At 40.3% G+C, this 15,400-nt stretch overlaps 1 protein-coding gene across 3 annotated transcripts in view; it reads right to left on the minus strand.

The window, feature by feature from the left end:
• Window positions 1-15,400, minus strand: part of LOC149283180 (catenin delta-2) — a 355,798-nt gene that overhangs the window by 156,193 nt on the left and 184,205 nt on the right. For 2 of the 3 annotated variants that reach the window (XM_089497914.1, XM_089497913.1), the window contains exons 4-5: window positions 9,407-9,523; window positions 5,050-5,222 (exon numbers count right to left, since the gene is read on the minus strand). In XM_089497914.1, coding sequence (XP_089354040.1) covers window positions 5,050-5,222; window positions 9,407-9,523 — 290 coding nt within the window. The remainder of the gene's footprint in view (window positions 1-5,049; window positions 5,223-9,406; window positions 9,524-15,400) is intronic. The other variant, XM_089497915.1, reaches the window with a different exon arrangement.

Here is a 15,400-nt window from a genome sequence, read left to right on the forward strand (position 1 = left end):
TTGCCGCTGATTGGCTGCTTAAGCTTTCAATCAGTGGCAGTAAGTACTAAAGAAATTAGTAGGAATATGTCCCGTCAGCCAATCAGTGTCAGGAAAGTACTGCCATTGAAATCAAAGAGAATATTTTATACATGGAGTTTGGTATTACTTCATGTTTGGTCAAGAAGTTTGGTATTAGGAACTCTATTGCACTCAATTTCAATTGACTCAAATTGAGACACAATTTTCTTTTTTATATAACTTCAATTTGTATTTGTTATTTGCTGTCCCCAATGAATACAGCTTATCATACAAAAAATTAATGATGTACATGTGCTTTTTCCCATATCAAATAAATATTAGTTCTAATCACCCCCGTACAGCATTATGACAATTAAAATGGAGAGAACCATGGCGTGGAATAAAAAACAAAAAACCCAAACCTCCATTCACCCCATGTAACTAGTTGAATGTAATTCATTAAGCATGTAGAACATTAGAATAACAAGATTGAACTTCGACTTTCCAAAGTATATACACATCTAAAATTCTCTTTATATTACAAGAAAATATTAGACATTCCAAATTTGCGTAGCATAATCAAATAGTTATAATATTGTATTATTGCCGCCTGTCCTTTCCCCCACAATATGTACAATGGTAATATTATTTTGGGGTAAAACAACTTAGAGAAATAATTGACCATAATCTTATATTTGCCAAATACTTACATCTTTAATGTCTATAATCATTGACCATAATGGCTAGTTTCTCACATAATCCAGATTTTCTTTCATATGATTTAATCGTGTTAGATATTTAGTGAGATAATTTTTCCATTATACAAGTTTCTCTTTTTAAGATAATAACTTCCTCTCTGTCTGGAGATGTTTGTCTTTCCAGTGTCTCGCTATAACAGATTTAGCAGTTATAAGAATATACCTACTTAACTTTATGTGACTTTTATTAAAGAATTCAGGAAATTCAGTAAAGCAATGGAAAACATACGTATGCCTAGACAACTCTCCTCAATACCACACGTCTATCGAGAGATTTGGTATTAAGGATTCTATTGCGCAAGAAGACCTCTTTTTCCTATCTATTCATACTTATTGTACCCAAATGTACATTGGCACTGTCCAAATGAAGTACAATATCTTCAGGAGAACAATCTGTCTGTAGGTGGAAAAGCCCGCATTTTGGACCCCCAACCTGGCGAAGAATACAGTGCATATAAAGCGCTAATTTGTCTGGGAAGACAAAGGCTTTTATAGTTTTACTCATGTAGCCTTAATGTAAGATATCAAAGGCCTTCTCAGCATCTAGCTAACAAAATACAAGGAATCGTCCTTGCCTTAGCCAGCATGTCTAGCCAGCATGTCTATAAACTTTCTAGCATTTTCTGTAGGCCTGTCTTCCCTGGGTGGATTCCACCTGGTCATATCCCAGTAACAACTCGTGTCAAAAACGCAGCTAGTAGAGCCTACCTGAAATCAGGTGATTTGGAACCCTTCTACAGAGTATCCGCTGAAACTGCTAGCACACTATATAGCAGGGAGATGGCAGTTTGTTATGCAGATCAGGAGGCAGGCCGAGGTCAACAACAGGTTAATCAGTCCAGATAGTAGCAGAGCCGGAGCCAGTAGACAGACCAGTGTTGGCAATGGGTAAATCACTCCAGGTAGAATAATACATACAGCAGAGTTAAACAGACCAGGGTCAGCAAAGGGTAAAAAGGCCAGATAGGCAAATGCTTATAACAGTAGGGGGATCCTCTTCTGCAACACTAGAGGTCCTGCTGGAGGACATTGAGCCTGGGAGCATCGAAGGAGATGATAGGCGGCAACAGGTTGGGTAAGTCCAGCATTTGACACCTGGAAATAGCAGAGCTAGCCTGTTTGACAGTATTTTAGCTTTGTGTATTTTAGACTTTTTTTAGCTTCAATTCTTTTATTACCCTATCGACCTCCAAATATGTAATAGGTTGGGTTAGGCTTTTCCCCCAAACAATCACACATATTATCCTCTACTGGCTTTGGGGTATTATATATGGGATAATATTTGTCAAATACTTCTGTTATCTGGCATGGGTTGAAGATTTTTAATACAAAGAATAGTTTCCCAAAGGTCCAGAGGTCCAAGGTTTGGAAAATGGGCTATAGGGAGATAGGTAGGGGGTCTTGAGGCAGAGCCTCCAGAAGCCAGGGAGACATCATAAATGTAACTCTTTTAAAACGCGCTGAACGCACAGTTGTGTTAAAATGGTGTATAGTAGAGAACTTCCAAGAATAAAATCTAGGTGAGTGACCTGTTGAAAAAAGTCTCCTCTACACAACATTTTAAGAACCATTTTCATAATATATATATATATATATATATATATTGGTTCTTCAATAAATTGCCTCTTATGCGTCCCAAAACACCCCCCACACTCCTCAATGCAACCAGTAGTTAGGAGGGTTGAACAGCTACATATGTGCCACCTGTATATGTATTAGATTTTACTTTAACGAAAAACAATATAACAAACTTAGCAAACCGCAATTCATTATGGCCCATACAGAAATAATTCCTATTACTCTGATCCACCTTGTGGACCACCTTGTCCACTTCCTTTCTAAGCAGATACTTGCTCTTTACAAGAAATTTATATTAAAAACCGATTAAAAACGAGAAGGCACCGGAGGCAGAAGAAAAGAAAAATGTAATTACATTTTATAGTCCTTCCTCCTCAACCACCACAGCTAAAGTACCATTAACTAAATCAGGTCTAGAAACTGGTCTTCTTGGTGTCATGAATCATTCCCAATCATCATTTTGTCCACATAAGGATGACTGACTGTAAAACTGTAATTAATAACAATAGACTCAAAAGACCAAAAAGTTGTGGATCGGTAGACCAGAAACAACACAATGGAAACAATAAATGTCACAAACATAAATCATATTATACTGTCTCAATGCGCTACATAGACAAGTTGATGGGGTATGTGACCTCAAACTAGATGACTTTTTGCCCTTCACCAAAGTCCATTTCTTCTGAAGCCACTGAGGTTTTGGATCAACATTGGTAGAGCTCCTGGTAGATTCCTTCCTTGCTGTTGGTGGTGTTCCAGAGGCATAACCCCACTCTTTAAGTAAACTCTGGCCTCCACTACTGTGATGTTCCTATGGTTTGCGTTCCCATTTAAAAGTTTTGATGGTAGATTTCCTTGTTTTGTATGAGCATTCTAATGGTGGTAGCTATTTCTCTTATCTTCTGTGGTCAAAGCAAAAAAATCCTGAAACACCTGGATGCCCGTGTCAAATTTTGTAGAATTTGTTCCTTTACATGAAGGAAGTGGATTCTAGTTAGGTCTAGTTGGACCTCCTCTGATTCTCAATTCTTTAATAAGAACAATCTTCTAAATCTGTAGGTTTCAGACGAAGTAACTTCTTTCTTAAGTTCTGTGTGATGTTCTGCTAAATTGTTATGTGCATCAATCACTTCTTCTATTTTCTGTTCAGCTGTATTAATTTTGTGTTAATTTTTATGTGACTTTGTGTATATATTGCCTAATGTTCTCATGGAGTTAGTCTTTCAGGTCCTGTAACATGACTTCAAACTAATCAGCTGAGATTGGATTCTGTGTTGTAATGTTCTTCCCAGTCTTAGTGGGCACTGTCAGTAAACTCAAAATGCCATTTTTTATTTTAGTTAAAGGTGGGCATCACAGCTCATTGCCTAAGTGTCCATCTTGTTTCGCTGTCACTTTGCTGCCCCTAGTCATCTTTTTGAATGCCCAAAATAATTTTTTGCTATGTTGTAGGTTTTAACCCTTCTAAAACCTAGACCCTCCTTCGTTTACAATGTTTTGAGCCATGTATTCCACTACCTAAACTACCTCTTTCTTTCTCGATTAGTGCATTGCACTGATACCACTTCAGAATATAGGTTCCTCTTTTTTGCATTTATATTACCCTAAGAAGCAGGACTGCCCTTGCACTTGAAGTACACTCATGAAGAACCCCCCCAAGGAAGTTACAAGTGTGACTAGATGGCAATGCTTTATTGTGGCATTTTCTGTGTTATCTTGTGGTATGGAAATGTATGTAAGTTAGCAAAGATTTTTAAGACAAGTATAATTTGCAGGCCTGATGGGTGGTAACAGGGAGCAGTGAATGAAAAAAGACAGCAATATTGCAACAGAATGAAGAAGTGTAATTAGGAAAATTGTAGACAAGAGAAAAGGGCATTTGAGGGTGACAAACTAGTGGAGGCAGAGGGAATAAAAGATTGATAGAGAGTGATCATGACAACAGGGACAAAATATGGTGAAAATGCTAGTAAGAGAGATTGAACAAGAATAGTTAAAGAGGCTGTGGGGAGAAGGTATTTGGGGAGATTAATACAAATATAGAGCAGAGAAATATAAATATAGATAGAAAGCACCCTGTACCTGGTCCTATCAGTCCATTGTGATTATCTTTCTGTGTGCCACATTGCACTGTGCTATGTGAATATGATGGTGCTACATATATCAATCAATAAATAATAATAATGGTAACTAATTAATAATAAAGACCACATGCATATATTGTTGTGAATATGATGGTGATACATATATCAATCAATCAAATAATAATAATGGTAACTAATTAATAATAAAGACCACATGCATATATTGTTAAGGAGGAAAGGCTTTCTTGCTTTAATAGCCATTTTGCTTGTTTGTGTTTAGTCCATGATGTGTATTCAAACTGCATTCTGCTATCCCCAGACAAAATATCTATGTAATAAAAATATACTAGTCATTCATGAATTTATGCAAATATGAAAAACATTGCAAACCCTGTACAGTACTATACATTAAACCACCAATCTGTTAAGACTTATATCAGTGATGATATGCCATGCAAAAAAATTTACTTCTTTTAATAATGAATTTCCATTCGCAACATCCTTTAGAAATCCTTGCTGCAGAGGACATACAAATAGCAATCACATAGCACAGCTATGCAGCTATGCATGAGGTGTATCTGCAGAGCTGTAGCCCTTGGGTGAGTGAAACACTGTATTTGTCCACTTACTTGGTTGTAGCTCTGAATGGCAGATCTTGCTTGATTGCTGCGGCCCGTGAATGACAACGCTGATGTTTCCCCCAAGGCAAGGGTCTGGTTGCTATGGTAGCTTGATGAATACTGAAAAGACCCTTCAGGTTTAGTATTGAGCTGAAGCGCACTCTGGGATAGGAGGCTGGGTCCTGAGTTAAGAAAAGTCATTTGGAACAGTCAGTAATGGCTTCAGTGAAGCAGAACAACCACATGATGTACTGGATTTATCAAGAGAAGCCAGATCTTACTAATTATGTTTACCTGGTACAATATTAAGCTACTGAAAATGATTTGCATTATTCATGTAGTAAATACTAATTCATCCACTATTTTAAAGAGACATATTCCTTGAATCCCCGGTTTAAAGGTTTCATTGCTTAGGTTTATTAAGGAATGATTTACAACAGCGGACAAGGTTTGATTAAAGTTGCACATTAGCCATGATAGACTTAAATGTATGTGATAGCATTCACCTTAAAATTATATGGGTTGTTTTTGCATGGAAATGCATATGGGATTCATCAGAATCCCCGAATAGCCTTTGTTCACGTCCCCTGCCCCTCAACTGTTTTCAAAGAAGGAAAGCACTGATTTGGGCAAGAGTTACAACATCTTCTGCAGGAAAGTTGCAATGGAAATGACATTACACAATGTAATGTTCACTGAAGTATGAAGGCCTTGGTATTGGAATACCTGGAAACTTCAGTTTGGCTAAGAGTGGCCAATGTGTATTGACTTTGCCTCAGTTTGGCTGAGGATGGTCAGTGTATTTGAGTTTGCATCAGTGTGGTGACCAGTCAGTGTGAGTGTTCAACTTATTAAGAGATTGTCAACTAAATTTATATTTATATGCTGCTCTTTTAACTAACCTGGGTTACACCTGGCTGGTGTTTGTTCCAGTAAAGCACTGAATGCTACTTAATCAATAGTAAATAGAAAGACACCAATCTCTGTTATGTGATTTATTAGCGATTTAGAGAAGGCAAAGAAATAAAAACCGAGGCAAAAAACTAACATTGCGTTGAAAATATGTCTTTATTGTTTTGATCTTTTGATCTTTTCTTCACAAAATATACCAAAATACTCTGCACAGCACAGGTTTACACCCCACTACCCACCTATTCCCCCTTTAAATTGGGGTATTTCCCTCAATGTCAGCAGGAACATCAACTGACGGCAGCGGGAACACCCACTGACATCAGTGGGAATGCCCCCAACATCATCGTGACCTCATACCAATGTCAGTGGGCAGTCATGCCTGTGTCCCGCAAGTCGCCGGAGCCTACAAGTTTCCAGGTATGATAATTTGTGTTACCTCCCTTTGCCAAGATAACAGCTCTGATTCTTCTCTTATAATGCCTGATGATGTTGGAGAATACAAGGCAAGGGATCTGAGACCATTTCTCCATATATCAAATTTCCCTTCTGTTAATTCCAAAGGTTTTCTATGGGGTTTAAGTCATGGGACTGGGATGGCCATGGTAGGACCTTGATTTGGTCAGTAAACCTTTTTTGTGTTCATTTGGATCTACGTTTTGAATCATAGTCTTGCTGAAAGATCCAACTACGGTCTATTATTTGACTATTTGATAGAGTCCATGATGCCATGTAGCTTAACAAAATGTCCAGGTCCTCTCACAGAAAAACATCCCCAAAACATTAAAAAGCCACCACCATATTTAACCGTGGGCACCAGGTACTTTCCCATATGGCTACCTCTCTGTGTGTGACAAACCCACCTCTGGTGTTTATTGCCACAAAGTTAAATTTCAGTTTCATCCAACCACAGAACTCGATCTCATTTGAAGTTCCAGTAATGTCTGGCAAACTGTAGACTGTTAAGTTTGTTTTTGTGGTGGTGAAGTAGGTGACATCAGATTGTAGTTTTGGAGACTATCTGACTCCAAGACGCAACTAACTTCAATTTTCCAGCGATCTTTGGAGATTGTTTGGCCACTCAAACAATCCTCTTCACAGTGAGACAATATAGACACATGTCCTCTTCCAGGTTGATTCATAACATTTCCAGTTGATTGTTTGATATCCATGAGAGCAGAGTATTTTTTGAAGACAAGGTCAAAGGGTTAAACAATTAAGAACATTTTTCACAGCATTCTTGCTCATATTTACCAAGGGTGCCAATATTAGAGGAGGGAACTGCATATAGGTAGACTTTTTTTTTTACAAGACATTCTAAGGACCAGATTAGAGATGCTTGTTATTAAAGATCTCCCCTGCATCTAGGATTGGCTTGGCAGGCAAGTTCCAGAGCGGTCCACATTGATGCTGAAGGCTAGTACAGACCGGCTCTCCTGGAACAGTAAGCTGAACAAGTTGCTAAGAGGCTGCACAGGGACCTCCAGCTGTGAAACAGCGACTGGAGTATGCCTCTCCTTCGTTGGGGGCAGTAGGGGAGGTAAACAGGCTATGGCAGATATGGCCAAGTTGTAAAAGGGTTTTTAGAGGGATGGAAGAGGACGTGCGGGTCAGCTGGGGGCCTTGATGCTGGATTTGGATGGGCAGTTGTGGTCCATATTTTGAGCCAAAGGACTCGGGCCCTGGAGGCTGGGGCACATGAGGACAACTCCCTCCTCCAGGATGGTGGGCAGGTTGCGACGTCGATAGCGCGGCCAGCAAAGGTGGCAGCTGCAGGGGACCATGTCACTCTTCTCGGTGGTGTCACTGGGGCTTCTGGGGCACCGGCCGCAGTAGGGCACTCTAGGCCTGCACTTGTAGCAAGAGACAGAGGAAAAGATTTAGATAGTGAAAATTCTTTCAGAATTGTAAATAGGGGGCCTCCTTCTGCTTTAAACTCAAATGCTGTGGTTGTTGGGAGATTCACCCTGTGTCACAGTGCTTCGGGAAAAGTAAGGTTAAAGGTAAGAAACCAAAGGGAGGGATGAGATTTAGTTGGGGAGGTTTAGTGAGGGGTTTTTGATCCCTTTTGTGGATCTCCCTTCGTCACTTTCGGTAAAAAATTAAGTTTCAGTTGTTTGAGAAAAGTTATCAAAGGAGGTAGCGCTAGCCCCGCTACTGGCAAACTTGTAGGTGTCACTAAGAAGAAACCGGACAAGTACAGGCTGATTCATCATTTGTTGTACCTGCAAGGGGGTTCGGTCAATGATGACATATCAGCACAGTTGTGTAGAATGATCTACACTTATTTTGATGAAGTGGTTTGGATGGTCAGGGTGGTGGGTCGCAGGGTGCTCTTAGCAAAGACAGATGTGTTTGGCTGCTGCCAGTACACCTGGAGTTTCACCATCTGGGGCACCAATGTCAGTCCCACATAGATATGAGCCTCAAGATGGGTTGCTCAACCACGTGTGTCTATTTGAAGTGCTTTAGCACATTTTTATAATGGGTGGTGTGATGGAGTCCTCGATGCACTACTTAGACGATTTCCTTGGTATTGGCTTCCGGACTTTCCCTGATGTCCTCGCTTGTTGGCGACAGCCAAGAATATGATGTAGTGTTGAGGGTGACAAGACCAAGGGGCCTGCCACCTGTCTGAGCTTCCTCAGGGTCAAAAACCAAATCTGTGGCCATGGAGTGTACCTTACCAGTGGACAAACTGGCAGATTGTCCAAATTGGCAATCGCTACTGAGGAAGCTAAACTTCAGGTGATGCCGATGGGTGAATAGTAGGAGCCTAGTGGGAGTGACATCTTGGGCTGAATGGGGGGTCCTATTGGCATGCCCTGGAGGTGTACAATGAGCAACTGCACCTATATATGAATGCTGCAGGGTCTGTAGGGTTTGAAGCCATTTTGGGGGCACACTGGTGCACGGACAAATGGCCAGACTCATGATGGGTTGCTGGCTAAATAAGGAATTTGGCGTTCCTTGAGCTGTTCACAGTTGTGGACGAGGTTGCCCTGTGTGGTGAGAACAGTGTGTCTTCAGGACAGGGGGTAATGATTCTGTAGGGAAATTTGAGAGTGGGCTAAGTTACCATTAGTCTTAATGTTGAAATGTCTGTGCCTGAATGTGACCTGGAGGGCTGTAACTATGTCTGGAATGTAATGACTGATGCTCTCTGTAGTTTTCAGTGGGCAGAGTTTCAGGCTACGGCACCCCATGAGGACCAAGAAGAAGGTTTTGGGCCTCCTGCATGCAGCCTATGGGGGCCACTCATTCAGGATACTACATATGGCAAGGCTGCAAGGTCATACTGGTGGCAAGTTTCTTTGGTTTGCTAGGGCTGAATGGACCTTACGACATCCTGTCCAAACGGCATTTTTCTAAATTGCTTGTAATTTCATTTTCATTTCCCCCAAGTACAATACACCACAAGCAAACTCTACATATCAAAAAGTAATTAAACACTTACTTTCAGTAGTGGAGTAATCCTGAGGGTCAAGTATTCCTGATTCCTGCAACGATCTGATACATGAGTCAACCAGTTCCAAGCCAGTTGTTAATTCATCCTCTATGTCTTTCTGGCCATCTGCAGAAATTATAAAATAAGGATTATGAAGACATATTCCCCCACTTTCTTCATAATATATATATATATATATATATATATATATTTACATTTGGTTCAATAGGCTTCTGTACTAAGCAACGAAATGCCCTACAAATACACCTGGAGTGATTATTTTCATTTCCAGGTGTTCACTGAATGTTTTACTGGTCCATGCTGGTCAACCTTACAGGCGTAACCTAAAGAGTCTCATAGCAAATAATTATTTTTTATATCATCTGAGCATCTCTTGGCTCCTGTGAGTCCATGTTCAGTTAAATTGCAATGTGCAATTATAAGTATAATAAGTATAAGTTGTGCAAATACACATATGACACCTGTGTATTTAGTAATATGTTGTAATGTGTTGAAAAACATATTTGTCTATTCACTAAAACGCTGAGTGGTTAGTCAAGTTAAGGTTTAACACATTCGTGACAATGTTTGATTTTGTTTTGGGTAATTTTCTTCTCCCTCATTTAGTGTACCCACAATGTATCTATTGTTTTTTCAGGACAAGAAGGGCTTTTTTTTAGATACCATTAGTTTGAGCATATCATCTAATTTACTATGTAAAATATAAATAAAATATGGTGGAAAAAATAAAAAAGCACTTTTTCTTACTTTTAATTGAATCCTCTTTACTCGTCTACAAAAGCTATGGAACAAAAATTGCTAAACAGATTCAACTATTTGTCCTGAGTTAAGAAATACACATTTTTTGTAATAAGTACAAGTAGGATATTACTATACAGTGTATACTATCCATGTACAGTGATACTATCTAGGGCTGCAACAACTAATCGATAAAATGAAATTGTTGTCAATGATTTTCATTATCGATTAGTCAAATCGATTTTTATCGATTATAAAAAGAGGTTTTTTTCAGAGAAAATGCTCTGGAAAAACTCCTCTCCTTCTATAATCCAACATCAAACAGAGATCGGATTATAACACTAGAATCCAGATCCCCCGCAGCGCTGCAGGGGACCTGGATTCCCCTCTCTGTCAGCCGGTGATTGTCCGTGCGGTGTGCACAGACATCCTCTGGGGCTTCTGCGATGCAGCACCAGCATCACATGATCTTCATCGTAGGTCCATCAAAGAAGCCCCAGCGGAAGTGAAGGGGAGGCTGTCCTCTCATGTCTCATCTCATCCTCTCTGTCAGCCGATGTGCGATGATGTAGTAGTATAATATAAAGAGCATATTACTATTGATAAAAAGGTAGTAATAAGTATACAGAAAAGCAAATTATATCCGACATAAATCACAAAATCAAGAGCTAAATGAAATAAACAAGAAACTGTAAGCTTTTTAATTAACAGTTGCTGATTTTTGTGAGTTACTTAATGCTAAGACAGAATTATTTCTGACACATTTAGGGTCATGTATAAAAAGGAATTCTGGTGTAGTAGTAAATCTGATGCAGTCACCATATCAATCAATAGAATGTTCTTGCTGATCCAATTTTACCTTTTTGCATGAGCATTGCTGGGGCCGGCCCGACAATGGAGCCGAGTGGGGCAACCGCTCCAGGTGGCACTTTTGTAGGGGCGGCACTTTTTTAAAGCTGAGAAGAGAGAGAGAGAGGGCGCCGAGTGGTTTTATCTTACCAAGTTGTCAGTACCTGCTCCGCGCCCCTCTCTCTCTCCTGTGCGAGCCCTCTAGCTTGGTCTCGGTGCCGGCTTGTAATGTTGACGTCATCTTCCGGCGCTCATACATATTAAGATCCTTTAGTCTTTCCTGATACTTTTTACCTTGCAAACCATTCACCATTTTAGCAGTCCTGAACTACAATAGACAAAAGTATTGAGACACCTGACCATTACACCATCACGGAGTTTTATGACATTGCATTCTAAACACACAGACATTAATGTGTAGTTTTTCCCCTCTTTGCAGTTTGTCAGATATTTTATCACAGAAAACATGTATTTCTATATTCTGTGATTTTACACAAAATGGAGTTAGAGCCATTTTATTTTACTTAATCATATAGTGATTATTTCTTTTTGTCCTTGTTCTCTCTATAATTGAGAACAAAGGAGTATTCATGTATAATGATGTTTCAGCGTATATATGATACAATTAATGTTATCTTCCATGAGAAAGTTAAGGAGTAGACACTGCATATCTTTAGAAATGTAACTTGGAATGGGGGATACATGGTAAGACTACCAAGACCTGAGTTACTATCTAGGAAGTAACATTTGGTGATTAGGATGACCAAGGATAAATTCCAAACACATATGTAATGGTTTTAAGTTAATTCTTAGACCAGAGTGTCTCTCACAGGTAAATTAAGAAATTACAACGGTGTAAATATGAGTAGAAATCCTAATTATAATGGGTAAAACCCACTGTTATGATTGGAGAATTCCAATGAAGAGGTGGAGGCTATGATAATAAGCCCTGTCTTTAAAAGCTTATGTCTTTAATAATAATAATTAAAAAAAAAGATCGCACCCTGAAATGGACAGACCCTGATGGACTTATTCACCAAATTTACCCCAGAGAATTGGAATCTTAAGATTCTGGCACCATACTTCACTCTTAGAGTTACTTGGAGTCCTAACCTATATAATTTGTAGAAAGTTATATTCTTGCCCACTTAATTTCTTGACAATGAATCTGGATTAATTTCTACAAGGACCAGTTGGACAACAGCAACAAGTGGTGGTAAATATAATTGTTTTATTATTCTGAATAGAGGTGAATTTTGTCTTCTTCGTATAGAATTCCCTGTTTCCGGGAAATAGTATATTGCATTATTGTATATGACGGCTTGTGAGACTGCAGCTTATAACCCGTGATAAGAACAATAATGAAAAGGTATTTTTACCTATAGACGAAGTTTGACATTATTTGCATCTATTAGGAACTTCACTAATACTCTTAGACACAAACAAATTATTTTTAATTTGTAATATTAGTTTAACTAATATTAGAGAGATAGTGATATCTTTATTACTGCCCTGATTATTATCAAATTTTGGTTGCTGAGTGGGATGGAAATTAATTGTGTGTTAGACTCATAAAGTAGTAATTCATATTGATAACTATCGATAATATACTGTATTTGAATTGATTCATTTTTGACATGTTTTAAGAATTTAGCGTTTTATATTATGCACTGTGTGACTCATATAGATATTTTATAAATTGTGTTTACAATAAATAATATTTTTATTGACTATCGTGGCGATATCTATCCAGGGCCGGCCCGACAATGGAGCCAAGTGGGGCAACCGCTCCAGGCGGCACTTTTTTTTTTTTAAAAAGCGAAAGAGAGAAAGGGGCGCCGAGTGGTTTTATCTTACCAAGCTGTCAGTACCCGCTCGGCGCCCCTCTCTCTCTCTCCTCTGCGGCGAGTCTCCCTGTTCAGTCTCGGTGCCGGCTTGTAATGCTGAGTGCCGGAAGATTTCCGGCGCTCAGCATTACAAGCTGGCACCGAGACCGAACAGGGAGACTCGCCGCAGGACTGCTGAAAGGTAAGTACAAGGGGGGGGGACGGAGGGAGAGGAAGGGTAGATAATGGGGGGGGGCGGCAGGGACGGAGGGAGAGGAAGGGTAGATAAGGGGGGGGGGTGGCATTTTAAAATTCGCCCCAGGCGGCATTTTGCCTTGGGCCGGCCCTGTATCTATCTAATTTGAATTATAATTTTCGGCGATCTGAAAGAATTTAGGATCGGAGATAAAATATAGGGTATCTCCTTAAATTAATATTGTGGATGTGGTACTACAATATTTGGTAGCGTCGTTATTTTGTGTGTGTGACGAAATATTGGTTTTGCCTATTTTGTCTCATTAATATCCCTAACAAGTTATAACAGCTTCCACTCTTCTGGGAAGGTTGGATGGGAAGGCCTGACTCGCAATCTCTGTTTCAGTTCATCTTAAAGATGTTCGATGGGGTTAAGGTCAGGGCTCTGTGCGGGCCAGTCAAGTTCTTCAACTCCCAAGTTCATCCAACCATGTCTTTTGGGACCTTGACTTGTGCTCTGAGGCACAGTCATGGTGGAATAGAAAAGGGCCTTCCCAAAAATTTTCCAACAAAGTTGGAAGCATATCATTGTCCAAATTGGCTTAGTATGCTGAAGCATTAAGATTTCCCTTTACTGGAAGTAAGGTGCCTAGCCCAATCCCTGAAAAACAGCTCCAGACAATTATCATTCCTCCCGCATCCCGCAAGCGAGTAGCTTGATTTGTCACTCCACAGAGCACGTTTCCACTGCTCCAGAGGCAGTGGCAGCGTGCTTTACATTACCCAATCCGATGCTTGGCATTGTACTTGGTGAGGAGGAGGCTTGTATGCAGCTGCTTGGCCTTAAAAACCCATTCAATAAAGCTCCCGCGACACAGTTTTTGTGCTGATAATTAATGCCAGTGGAAGTTTGGAACTCTTCAGCTATGAAATCAGCAGAGCGTTGGTGACTTTTACGCACCATGCGCCTCAGCACTTGGTGATCCACTCTGTGACTTTACGTGGCTCTTAAACACGTCCACTTTCCAATAATAGCACTTGCAGTGGACCGTGCAATATTTTGCAGGGATTAAATTTCACAAACTGACTTTTTGCAGAGGTGGCATTTTATCACAGTACCACGCCTGGATTTACTGAGCTCTTCAGAACGACCAATTTTTGTAAATGACGGAACCGCCTCTCCTTTTCTTGCCTGCTTACTTTTAAGTCCTCAGAAATATTTACTCTTAAGTCCAATTCTTTTGATGTTTGCACATATAAAGCTCCTTTAGGCATTTGTTTGTAAAGGGAGAGTTTTGACATTGATCTTTTTGTAAATTGACAAGCATTATTGGGTCCACTTATTGCTAGATATATTTTCTTCCTTTGCTGAGGTAAATTTTCACATAAAATGCGGGCACTTCTTTAATACGTCAGAGCCAATAGTTGATTTTTTGAATGTGTGTTATATGCATTTTGCCAATAAATAGTGATTGAACTGTAGAATTCCTTGTGTTACTAATTTACAGGCTGTATCCACCTAATTCAAATGATAGGTTTTCCCAGACAATTATATATATGGCCGGCAGACCAACATTCAAAGCGGCCGCACGCCGGCTGCTTTGAACTTCGGAGTGCACACACCGTGCCGCCCAGTGGCAGTAGTGCCTCAGCTCTTCGTCCCGCCCCTTTTAAGACGTGACATTCAAGGGGGCAGGCTCACAGAAGAGTTCCTCCTGACTGGGAGAGGATCGTCATGTCGGAGGACAGCAGGGAAAAAAAACACAAAAATGTAAGTATTACCAAAAAAATAATTAGGGGTTATAGGCAAGTGGACCCATATTCAAAAATTTAATAATACAAAAGGGGGGTGGCTGAGTTGTGGCATTACAAAATCTATAGGGGTATGTGGCTGGGGGTAATACGCATGTCAGTGGGGGCATCAATAGACAAGAGGTTGGTTGGGCATCACATTAGCCAATACAAAAAGGGTGGGGGCATCAATACGTCGCGCGATCGGGCACTTTCAACTGTAACAGCTTACCGGCTTTCATGCCAGAAGCTGTTACGGGAGATCGGGCAGCAGAAAGCCAGCGATGCCAGCTTCTGCTGCCAGGGGGGAGTCCAGGCTGTCAAACGACAGCCTGGTCTCCCGTGCAGCGGCAGGGATGTGTCCCTGATGCTGCACGAAGGGCTGGACGTACCGGGACGTCCATAGGGGTTTCTTTGTGGGCGTTTTTTGGACGTCCCGGTACGTCTATAGGAGAATGAAGGGGTTAAAGATAGTTGCTTCATACTCAGATATGGTGTCCAAGATTGTGCACAGGGCTTACATCTCCCCTGAAAGACAATGATGCTGATCTCCTGGATTGCTTCTGAAATTGCCCAGAAATGT

The sequence above is a fragment of the Sceloporus occidentalis genome, unplaced genomic scaffold (genome assembly GCF_023333645.1).
Source record: "Sceloporus occidentalis isolate IW3139 unplaced genomic scaffold, rSceOcc1.0.p SCAF_110, whole genome shotgun sequence".
Classification (NCBI taxonomy): Eukaryota; Metazoa; Chordata; class Lepidosauria; order Squamata; family Phrynosomatidae; genus Sceloporus; species Sceloporus occidentalis.